We start from the raw sequence: 12,431 nt of genomic DNA, 5'->3' as shown, positions 1-12,431 counted from the left end.
AGGGACTGCAGCCTACGCCGTCGCCAGCGACCCACGGCAGCCCAGCTCCAGGTCGAGCTGTTGTTCAGCATCCTAGCTGTGGAGGGCAGTGTTCACTGGCCCTCATATGTGGGATCCGAACCGGGGCCCTCTGGCATCCCAAGCGAGCCCTTAACCATCGCGCCACTCGGCCGGCCCTCATCATTTTCTTAATGATTAGTAAGATCTTTTGTTAATAAAGAAAATCATCCTGGCATATATATTGTAAATAATTTCAACTCATTAATCATCTTTTGAATTTTAATAGTATTACTTCTGTACAGAATTTTATATTTTGATATAATCAAGCCCATTAACTTTTTTTGTGGGTCTTTGATATCTGACATGGTGTTTTAAAAGATTTCTTATTTCTTAGCTTTTTTTTTTTTTTTTTAATCACCCAAGTTCTGTCATAGTCCTTTAAGACGTATAGGGAGAGTCACCAGTTCGTAGAAACACTAACTAAAAACTCATACAATGTTTCATGAAAGTCCTAGAAATCAAAGATTTTTAAACTACATGTCCTACTGCCTTCTCAAAGTGTTTAAGTTATAGAATGTTTAAACTTTCCTTCTTTGTTATTTCTGATTTAAGTATGGGTACCAGGTATATTATTTTTCTTTGTCTTTTCTTTTTGTTATTTATAAGAACTTCTATTTTATCAAAATATTGGCCTATTAGCTTCACAACTTACCTTGCATATTGAATTGCTTTGAATGTATTTGTGAGGTCCCCGCCATGTTGGTATGTCTGGGATGTTGCTATAATCATTTCAGCTTTTGTTTTATAAGTGTTCAGGTTAAACACAACTCTTGGCTCATTGGCATACTGAATTAATCCCACCTGCAAGAGAGCAGAAGTTTATTAAAGAGTTGTCATTAAGTTATAAATCATTTGTATTTAATCAATAGAATGAAAATCGAAAGTGCATCTAGACTCTGGCTGATAGCTTACGGGAATCATTTCCAGTGTTGTTCATAAGAAGTTATTTTTCTTCCAATGGGATGACTTTGTTAGAGGCTGTAAGTGTACAGCAGCAGTACTTATTGATAAGCAAGATGAAGTACTATTGTGTATAATTTGCTTCTCAAGTGTTATATCTGTAAGTTTTTAAGCATTGTCCTATACTATTTTAATATGGATATGTGTTAGAATAAAGTTCATAACAGGAAGATTAAAATGATATAATTTTAAAAATTAATAATGGCTATAAACATGTAAATAATTATAAGTAGTCATAGATTGAAGATAATATGTCATCAATTGAGGAAAAATATATAATAAAGAATTAAGAGTTAAATACAAGAAAAAACAATGCAGTCAATTTGGATGTATTTATTGTGCTGGATTTCCTCTAATCACAGACTTCAGGAGGACAGATGCTTTATAGGCACGTGGGGCAGGAGTTTCTGGCCTTCCGAGAAAACATCATTCCAGAGAGTGATTTGAGAGAGCTGAGACTTCTGAACAAGATATTTGGGCACATAATCCTTTAGCTCAAGATGGTCAAACACTTCTGTTAATGACTTTGTCCCCAGCATTGATCACTCTCTATGCCCAGGAGTGGGGGCTTCCAGGGCAGGAAGTGGCAATAAGAGATCAGTGGTGAAAGTGTCTCTGAAATAGAGTTCAGCATGTAAGAAAGGTAGACGGGGCAAAGCCTGGATTTCTGAGTTCCGTCAGCTACTTTCGCTAGGAAGGCAGTTAATCAGCCACTGGGTAGATGGCAAAAATATGATAGTACTGGGTCCCTGTCTTTAGGATGGGTTGGAAGACTGGAGAGAGAAGAAAGGATCAAAAATAACTCTGAGGATTTCAAAGTCTAGTAGGAAGATGGTTGTCACCCCCATGACACGGCCCTAGAACTTCTGTATGAGAAAGGGGAAGGCTGAAGAGAGGATTTAAAGAAATGTGGTGTATGGAGACTTACAGAAAGGTCCCATTTAGATAGCGATAAGAGGACGGCGTAAAACCACCTCTAGAGATGAAGAAGATGCACTGGGACAAGATGACAAGAAGAGGGAGGCCATGAATGTCATACTAGACTATTCAAATAAGTCATGTTATGGGGGAAATTCATTTAGAGACAGAGAAAATAAGCAGATACATATGAAAACGCTTAATGAGGGGCCTTAACAGTGAAGTGATACTCTCCAGAAACCAGAGTTATACCTTGTCTTATTTAACAGAATTTTCTGGTAAAAGCCCACAGCGAAACCTTCGAAGTTTTGGCAGACATTAATGTCCTTGTGGTATTAAGAAGCAACGTCAATGGGAATAAAGGATAACTATATTATAATATATAACGTTGTGTAGGAAAGCAGAAAAGCAAACTTCAATATAGATAACTGCAAAGAATTTCGGGGACAATGCTCCAACAGTTGTTACTAGATGTCGAACACTGCTGCGTCAGATGCAACCCAAGAACATACACTGGTAACTCTGTGAACTGGTCCCCGTTGATGTTGGTTCAATGTACTGCAACAACCAGACTGACCCATGAAATGGCAGATCCAATAAAAAAGAAAGAAAATGCCTCCAGAACTTTAAAAATAAACGCTAGTTAGTTTTCTAGAAGCATGAAGCTTCTGCTCCTGAGTTTTGGTTGCCTGCCTCAAGAAGATAGAAAAGCAAATTAAAGACTTCTTAAAACAGAGAGAGCTGTATAAAATAGATGAAAAGACTTGTCCAGTGTAAAAAAAAAAAAAAAGCTAGGCTCGAATGTGATAAAAGACAATAAAATAATAAATAGTAGAATTATGCTATCTATGAACTTATGTACAAAAATCCCAGAATTCAAGGATAATTGTTTTATCAGCAAGGAGTAAACAAAAGAAATGCATTATTAGTCCAAGTGGGTGTATTGGATTGTAAAATGTACTGATAAATTCATGAGTTAGTGGAAGAACAATACGGAAGTAAAGAGGATTAAAATGCTATATTCCATGTCCAATGCCTGTGTCAGAAATAAAAATCTAAATCGTAGATAGAATAACTCAATGTAGTCAACTGTCAATTAACTTTCAAGATTACCATTATACTCATATGCAATTAATATGGTGATTTGACAAACACGAAAACTAAGACTTCGTATCTAACAATATTTTCTCAGAAAGAAAGCTGTGAGTTAATTTATGTATCATTGATGTCCATACCTGTGTCTTTGTGGGGCCTATATCCAGGCCTTGTACAAATTTTTCCAAAAAATTCTTTACTGCCTCCCAGGGATAGATACTGTTTGATTCATCACATACAACCACAACATCTATGAAGGAAGGGCAGGCTACATAGAGGAAGATAAGAGAAACAGATTTCCACAGGTAAGTCAGACTTCACGCCCGTATGAAAGTGAGACTTAAAGTAAAATAGAGTTGAGGGGTTGGGTGGCGGCACTCATTGATTAATGTTTTCCCTTCATTTAATGCGAGGTATTGCTCCCACCCTCTGCACATTCTTAACTTACTCTGTATGGCTGGGGAAAAGCTGGCCAAGAGCCGGAAATCAGGACTGACGTCAGAACAAACTCCAGTTGTATAATACTGACTTCCACACTGCTGCGCCCACAGGGGACCGCATGTCTTAAAAAAAAATGAGAATGATGAGAGACAAAACATGGAAGATGTTCACCCTCTACCTTTCCACCTGTGAAACTCAAACATTATTTCTATTCTTTTACAAGATAGTAAGAATTGTCAACTCTTGCAACTAACAGGTCAAAAATTCCTGAGTGAAAGTGAGCCAGAGCAAGCCGAAGTGAGGGAGATGGCAGATATGCGGTGCCCAGTGGCAGGCCTCTCGGGCAGCGGGGCCCTGGGACTGTCAGGGGCAGGTGTCCGTGCAGGGAGGAGGCCTAGCAGGTCACCCACTGAGCCAGAGCAAAGGGGTGCTTTTCTCCCAGAAAACAGATGAGTGCGAAGTTCATTTCTTGTCTCTCAGTGACCTGGGTCTCAGGTGCTTCATCTGAAAAATGTGGATAATCCTGTTTTTTTAAAGTTGTGAAGATTAAATGGGCCGATAGGTATAAAAGAGTTAGAACAGTGCTGGGTAAATAGAAAGTGGTATGTAACTGTTAGCCAGCATCCTCCTAGCCCTTCCATGGGTACTATTCAGCAGAAACCATAAACCCACATGTCCTCGAGGGCCAGGCAGGGATCCTACAAGAGCGCTTGGGGCCAGGGAGACACCAAGGTGCACGAAGAGCCCATGCATTTTACTCAGGGACAGCCACTGTGGCTCCCGCCCATTGACTGGCGTGAAACAGCCTTGGGGCTGCCAGAGCTCCCAAATTTTCAAGGAGAGTCAGAGAGGACAAATTTTGTGTGAAAATCCCCAGTTTTTTTTTTTTTTTTAAAACAAACACTCTGTGTGGTAAACAAATACAAATGAGTTCTATGAACTGCCAGTTTTTAACTTTGCATAAAGTATTTCTTTGAGGACTTCACTTATTTCCAATCTCTAAAACCTTCAGTCCTCCAGGCTGTTACTTGTCTTCTTGCCCACATCATCTGTGCTTCAATTCTTCATCCCTCCATGAACCCAATCCCATCTTCCCTTTTCAGGAGCCCTTGAATGCCAAGGACCTTTGATTAAATTATGGTTAAATCAGACTGGAAATATTAGATTAAATAATATTAAAATCATTAGATGTAAAAGGGAAAAAAATAGGGAAGAGAAGTCTAGCCGAGATCTTAAACATCACAAAGTTTAACATTATGCTAAGCCATGGTGGACTGGTTATTAAAATTGAACAGAAAAGTGTGGACTTGCAAAAAGCAATTGGAAAAATAAAAGGAAATTTATCTGACCCAGTTTAATTGTTGGTAGCTTAAAGGAGAAGGAAGCAGCTGTGGTCAGATTTCATGCTCGATGAACAAGGAGAGTTCCCCCCACCCCCTATGAAACTGGTTCATTTTGCCAATTAGTTAGGGGGAAATCATAAGCGATGCCTTTAATAGTTTACCAAACAACAGTAAACCAATTATTGATTCTCATATCTCCACCCCCAAGTTGGTTTTTTCTAATAACCTTGAAAAATAACAACTCATGAAGTATTCAAAAAAAATTTTTTTTTGCTTTAAAAGCAATGGAAAACAGCATTAAGAAACTGAAATTAGAATATGCCAATTGTTAATGCCAGAACTACATTCTTGCTTAAAGCCCAGAACTTTAAGAAGGTTCAAAAAAATGTGATGATTGTCAGTCTTTTCCAAATAATTCTTAAGAGTATCTTAAGGTTTTGATCTTTTAGGAATGTAAAGAAAGCTTTGGCTTTTTTCTCCCTTCTTTCTTTTTTTCCCCTCTCTCTCCCTGCCACTTCCCCGTCCCTCCCTGCTTCCTACTTTGTTAAACTAATCTCTCAAATTCTCTTGCAATTTTATTTTACTCTACCTGAAGTTACAGGTTAAAAACTTTTTTTTTTTAATTTTATTTTTATTGGGGAAGGGAACATTATGTTTTTCCAGGACCCATCAGCTCCAAGTCAAGTTGTTGTCCTTCAATCTTAGTTGTGGAGGGCGGCTCAGCTCCAAGTCCAGTCACTGCTTTCAATCTAGTTGCGGGGTAGGGGATTGCGCAGACCACCATCCCATGTGGGAGGTGAACTGGCAACCTTGTTGTTAAGAGCACACACTCTAACCAACTGAGCCATCCGGACGCCCAGGTTAAAAACCTCTAAAGTTTATTCTCTAATCCCTATAGCTCAATATATTTCTCTTTCTGAATTTATTCAACTTTAAAGACTAACAAGGAAATAAAGATGAGAGCAATCCTATTATAAGGACTTAGGAATATCATAAACCATGAAGATTCATTGTAATATTCATTTATGCACTGATGGAACATGCATTACAAGCAGTACTTGATTTACCTAGTGGTACCAAAGTCTGTCTGCATTCTAATATCTGTCAGTGAAAGGAGACTGTCATTGTTCAAAATGGATTACATTTTAGAATAATCTAGTTATACACATAGACATTTAGGTTAGCATGTTAATGGTATAGCTATAACTAATGAGAAGTTACAATAAGCTTTCTAACACTATTATAACATGGTGGTACAACTAGGGTATACCTATATATGCTGGTGGAAATGTCTAATAACATTGGGTTTTTATTTGCCTTTAAACTTTTTTTGGTGTGTGAGGGTTTTAATTTTTTTATATAGTCAAATCTTTTCAACAATTTCCTATATTATTTTTCCTCTTAGTTCTAAACTCAGAAATTCTTCCCTCTTTCAGAGAATTTCTACTTTCTTCTACTTTGATATATTAACTCTTTAATTCACTTGAAAGTATAGTTGGATATGCAAGTTACTAACCAACTAATTGTCCCAACTTGTTAAATAAGGCATTCTATTTCACTGATTTGTGATGTCTTTTCACAGCATTCTAGAAACAAAGTGAAAGTAAACATGAACATAAAATAAGATGAGACTGAGCTATGCCTTCAATAATATCAGATTAGCCAAAGGTTAGAGGAAATGATTAAAAACAAAACTACATTTTGGCTTTGGAACCTACTTCCTGAATTAGCAGTCCCCTATCTTGAATGTCCCTACAGGAAGGAGAAATGAGGCCTGGAATTCTGCTGTTATCAACAAGACCAGGCACACTTTCCAAGGGCAAAGAACTGATGCCAATTTTGTTGCCCGTTTTCGAAACATTCTGTGGAGATTGTTTTGCTGAATATCTTCAGAAGCCTACACATCAACAGATCGTTATTTCATGTTGGATAGCTACATAGCATGATTTATCAAAAAGCATGCTCTCACATTTAAATCTCAAGATTTGAATGGATAGAAGGGATAGTGAGAGACGCCAACCTTGTGCTTTTTTTTTTTTTTTTTTTATGAGCCATCCTGCTACCTATTGGCTGCTCAGCTCGGGCTGGCCTCGAACCGCTGTTGCTCAGAGCTCAAACTCTTGAACGAGCTCTTAACCAACTGAGCCACTCGGCCGGCCCTCAACCTTGTGCTTTTTTGAGGGGAATGAGGATTTGAAAAGTAAATACTCACAAGGAATCCTCCGGTTCCCATGTTCCTTGTGAGTGTCAAGCCAAGGCTCATGTTGGTTTTCATCTCAGTAACATTGGAAATGCTCGTGGAAGCTTTCAAAGGAAAAAAAAGTTTAAAAAGTGACTACATTTTCACCATTTATTTAAAGTTGCTAAAAGAAACCTACGCACACTCATGTGTATATGTAGCATTAAATTTAGTGTCATCTCCCCTGGTGCTCGCATTATGTAGTCAAATGTAGGGAAAAGAGAGGCCTCAGTGATCAGGAAGCTCCTGTAAATGTGTGAGGCTGCATATGTAAGATTCTAGGGGGTGGGGTGTGGAGAGAGCATAACTTACAGGCATTTAAATTTAAATTTTTAAAAAACAAAGTGCAGGCCAAACAAAACACGTCTGAGGACACCATTTCGTCTCCCGTTTGTCATCCCTGCTCCTTCCAAGGTCATGGTGACTCTATCTAAGGCTTCATTGTGGATCAGAAAAAAATATCCTTAAAGTATTATCAAAGAATGCCATATGGTAGAATCTGGCTCAAAGGTGAGTGAATTTTAAAAGGAAATAATGAGGCTAATCATGGAGAATAATAAATAAATGTTTCCAACCTCCTCTCTCCCACTGAACCGGGGCATCATCCACTATATCCATGCTTCAACTGCTGAACATTGCAATTCTCCTCAATAATGTCATTTACTCATGCTCTTTAATCTCTGCCAAGCCCACATTGCCACTTTTATTTACCCTCCATGTCCCAAGTTGACTGTTTGAAAACTTGATCCTTCTTCTCAAGCCTCCAAGCTCAACTCAGTTCTCATCACTCTCTGAATAACCTGCCTACACTGCAGAGAAGATAGTCACACTCAAAGGATAATCTCAGCTGCCATCATGTTTACCTAAAGTCCATTCTTAGACCGCTTACTTTTTCTCTTTTCTTTGTGTTTTAGAGAAGGATCATTCTTTCTAAGACTCATTTTCCTAGGGACCAGTGACATTAATCCCATCCGGTTAACTCTATTCTTCACTATAAGTCACTCCCTTTTTATCGCCTCCTTCCACTCTCCCTAAAAATAAGACCATCTCCTTTTTATTGGAAAATCTTCTCCTAACCCTGCTACCCCACTGAACTATTTTCCCAATTTTCCTCCACTACTCAGCTTCTGGAAATGGAGGTCTACTTTCACTCCTTGTGCTTGTTCACTACTCACCCACTCCTGAAGTCTTTGTAATCTATGTTCTCCCTTCAGCACTATTGGATTTATACTCAGGACAAGGAAGTCACAAAATATGATAATATGGAGTGCAGAAAGAAAATAATAGAGCTTCTATGTGTATGTTTTTATTCTTTTTAAATTTATTTTTATTTAGAAAGATAATATGTTAGTACATGTATGTAATTTTTAAAAATAAAATATATACATTAGAGGTGAGTGTTCAAAAGTTAGAGGGTATGAAACATTAGGGGTGATATAATAAAAATTTTGAGCCCTCACCCCTAATGTGTATATTTTTATTATTTTCACAGATTTTATATATGTATATATATTTATATCTGTATCATATATATGTGCATCATCTATATTATGTATATGTCATATATGTATTATATGTGTGTCATATATATTACATATGCATCATATATATCTATTATATGTGCATCATATATATATATATTATGTATGTATCATATATATGTTATGTATATATGGTGAGTGTTCAAAACATTTGGTGAACACTCATCTCGACCACCCACACCTCCTTAAATACGATAATGGTCTGTACTCGATCCTCATATTCTTCAACCTCTATCATTTGACACCACTGATACTCCTAGCATCTCACTAAAAACATAGTATAGCCACTATGCTATGCCAGAAATGGTGCTGGAAATCAAGTATACAAAATGGTGTCAGAAACACTCCCACCTTTGTTTCTTAGCCTTAATCACTGTTTCTGAATCTCTTTTTCCCTTGATTTCCATAACACTACGTGTTCCTAATCCATGCCTTAATTCTTCAGAACTCTTAAGAATCCTCAGTGCTGGCTTTTTGGAATGATGATGATAATCAAATTAGGCAACTTTTTACTTGCATTAGGAAATGCTGTGTGGAAATATGACTCATTTAGGTTTCCGGTCTTGTACCCTTAATAAGTTTTTGCACTTAATAGAAAGCACCTGAGATGTGAATGATTAAAACAGCAATTCCAAGCAATTATAGATAATTCCAAATTGTGAATATATTTTCTTAGCATGAAATCATTTAGACATGATCAGAAACACAGAGTGTTTCTCAGCACCTCTAAGAGCAGTCCTAGTACTGACATTTCTATACTTAATGGTTTGTTTTGAGGGAGAGAGGTATGCCTGGCCTCAGATTTTTGTAAATAATCATCAAAGTAACCCTAAACTCTGGTTGAAATGGTTCACAGTCTGGGGAGGGGTAGATGGTCCAGGAGGCTGCACATTTCCCATGCACCTTATTAAGTCAAGTCTTCAAACTGTTTTGGAAATTTGGATACAATTGGGATCCCCCCTAGGACTAAAGAGATAAAGGCAAAAAAAAGCTGTCCGTATTTCTTTAAGACAGAACTATCATTGGTTTTGTTATTTTTTAATTGTGCATATAACAAATCAGATTGTATTTGTAAAAAACACACAATGCTAATTACAACTTACTTTGCAAATTGAGTTTTTCACATGTAGCAGTGGACGGATCAACAGGACATTTATACACATCTCCCATTCGGTTCTCAGGAAAGCCACTCCAAGGTGAACCAACCAGTAACCTAAAAATAGGAATTTGTTTTTTTCAGTAGATATAAAATGTTCACTAATGTTTCTTAAAGATAAAGCTGACCACAAAACTAAAACAAAACAAAACAACAACCACATTTAATTTCAATTTTTAATAAGTGAATAGTTCATGTTTGTTTAGCTATAGTTTGATCTTTTTTCTTTCCTCTTTGCTGATTGGGATCCTTGTTGAATGTCTTGCCACAACACCCTGGGAGGCCTCTTTAAGGCAGTGCTGTCCAACAGAAATATAATATAAGCCACAAATGTGAGCCACATGTATAATTTGAAATTTTCTCATAGCTACATTAATAAAATAAAAGGTAATGTGAAATTAAATAATATACTTTGTTTAACGCAATAGATCAAAACTAGCATGCAATCAATACAAAAATAATTAATGAGCTATTTGACATTACTTGTTCCCATTGCAAATCTTTGAAATTCAGTGTGTGCTTTTTATACTTAGAGCATATGATATAAATAATAGTAACATTTCAAGTGTGCAGTAGCCACAGATGGCTAATGGCTATCATACTGGTCAGCATAACTATAAAGAAGGAAACAATATTAAAACCAAAAGCAACAACTAACATTTGTTGAGTGTTTCTATTCCCTAAGCACTTTCATAGCAATTTGTTATTAAGGAATGAACAGATAAGTTATCTAAGTGGCTTTATGTTTTTTGTCTATATAAGGGGATCCTTAGCAAAATTACAAAGCAACTATACTATGGGGCTGTCCTTATGTGTATCATGTTTACAGCAAATACAGGACATAGAGGTCAGAGATGGATGCGCACATCCTCCCTTTGGTTAGTTTCACTTCTTTTAGAGTTTCCCCAAATAGATGCTATGGGTTTCCATGTAGAACCTCTCGCCCAACATTTCTGGCCACAGAGGAATGGACAGAGAGAGTCTATATAACAGTCTGATATTTAGAAACTATAGCAGGCTAGTTATTCAGCAGCATTCAGTTACTAAGGAAGAATATTTGATTCAACGTTTTTTCTTTGTCAAAGTTCAGAAGGATTAGATGATCTATCTATGAAACTTAAATTCTTTCATAAGCCTACTGTATAAATATTCTACCATTATCAATTAATCAACACATGCCCCAAGCTAAGGGCCACAGTGGATAAAAAAAGAAATCCAAGGCACACTTCTATTAACTAAATCTAGTAAAACTGTTTAAAATACATGACAACTAAAGTAATAATAATACAAATGAATGAAAAGACATGAATACGTTTCCCTCTGGAACAAGTATTAAAATGGTCAAAGGATGCAAAAATGGATCTCAAAGGATGAAGGTGGTAGTTGGCCTTCTTAGCAGAGAGAAGGACAAGAGCAATCATGGAAAGAGGAACATACGGATTATTTTGAGAGACCATTAATGATTCAGTAATAATTGTCTCTCCTTATTCATCTTACATAATTATGCTCAAAGTAATATTTTATAGAGCATTCTTGAATACTTTAATTCAGTTAACTTTGATTAAGATTAGAGTTGAAAGTGCTTTGTCTTTCTATGAGCAGATAATAATTTAGCATGATTTACCTATTAAAATATTACCTATAGATAGGATTACAATAATCCCAGGCGTATAAATTAAGGTTTTTGAAAAATATAAACATCTAAATGTTGGACATTAGCAAGCGCCAATATTTGCCTTAAGGGAGGGAGAGCATCAGTAGCAGCATTTGAAATGCATGTTTGAGCATATCTGATGGTCTTCATGACAACTTAGAGGAAATTCATGACAACTCAGAGGAAATTGGGAAATTTTTGAAGACTCTGTACTGTGAAAACTGTCTCCCAGCCGCTTGTTTTTCTCCATCGGCACAAGTCCTTGGTCTTCCTTCCATAGTGGGACCACACCGCATTACCTCTGAGTTTTGTGTGCAGGACACATCTTAAAGTATAAGAAAGAAATAAGGAGATAATCTGGCTCTGGCTTACTTCTCCAACCCTGTTCCTTTCCATGCCCTTCCTGAAACTCTATTTCAATCATACTGAACTCAGCTCCTCCACCAAATCAGAGCCTCTCTTGCTTCTAAACCTTTGCGCATGCTGTTCCCTGCCTGGCAAAGCTCTAGTCATTAGTTAAGTCTCCCATTAGACACCACTTCCTCCAGGAAGTCCCATGGGCCCTTTCGGATCTGGACATGGTGGCTTTCCTGAGTACCTCCACAGCCTCTGACTTTTCCTAGGCCAGTTTTTATCCCATTACCCTGTAACTGCCTGCCTACTGACTAAATCCCCCACTAGAGAAGAACTGTCCGTGAGGGCTAGGAATTGTGCTGTAGCACAGGGTCACTCTGGTTGAAAGAATGAATGAAAAAACAAATAAAAAAACAAATGAATGTATGATTCTACATTATTATTTAAGAGAACTCTCTTGGCTGAGAAAAAATTAAGTAGAAAATGTTTAATTATGTTCTTACTGAGAATTTCTTTTTGTCCAAGTTAAAGTAAAAAAAAAAAAAAAAAGAGAAGGACTGGCTGAACGGTGCGTTGGTTAAGAGTTGGCTTGGGACGCTAGCTCTGAGCAGCAGGACCCCGGTTCGGATCCCACATGAGGGCCAGTGACACTGCCCTCTACAGCTAAGAT

The 12,431-nt window shown here is 37.3% G+C and overlaps 1 protein-coding gene across 1 annotated transcript in view; it reads right to left on the bottom strand.

Moving 5' to 3' along the window:
- Positions 1-12,431, bottom strand: part of ITGA2 (integrin subunit alpha 2) — a 52,172-nt gene that overhangs the window by 38,421 nt on the left and 1,320 nt on the right. Inside the window, exons 2-7 of the mRNA XM_019641429.1 lie at positions 11,621-11,732; positions 9,701-9,810; positions 7,030-7,121; positions 3,482-3,596; positions 3,174-3,301; positions 713-861 (exon numbers count right to left, since the gene is read on the bottom strand). Coding sequence (XP_019496974.1) covers positions 713-861; positions 3,174-3,301; positions 3,482-3,596; positions 7,030-7,121; positions 9,701-9,810; positions 11,621-11,732 — 706 coding nt within the window. The remainder of the gene's footprint in view (positions 1-712; positions 862-3,173; positions 3,302-3,481; positions 3,597-7,029; positions 7,122-9,700; positions 9,811-11,620; positions 11,733-12,431) is intronic.

The sequence above is a fragment of the Hipposideros armiger genome, unplaced genomic scaffold (genome assembly GCF_001890085.2).
Source record: "Hipposideros armiger isolate ML-2016 unplaced genomic scaffold, ASM189008v1 scaffold_60, whole genome shotgun sequence".
In the NCBI taxonomy this organism is placed as follows: domain Eukaryota; kingdom Metazoa; phylum Chordata; class Mammalia; order Chiroptera; family Hipposideridae; genus Hipposideros; species Hipposideros armiger.
The sequence above is the reverse complement of the archived record's forward strand: the minus strand, read 5'-3'. Positions and strand labels throughout refer to the sequence as shown.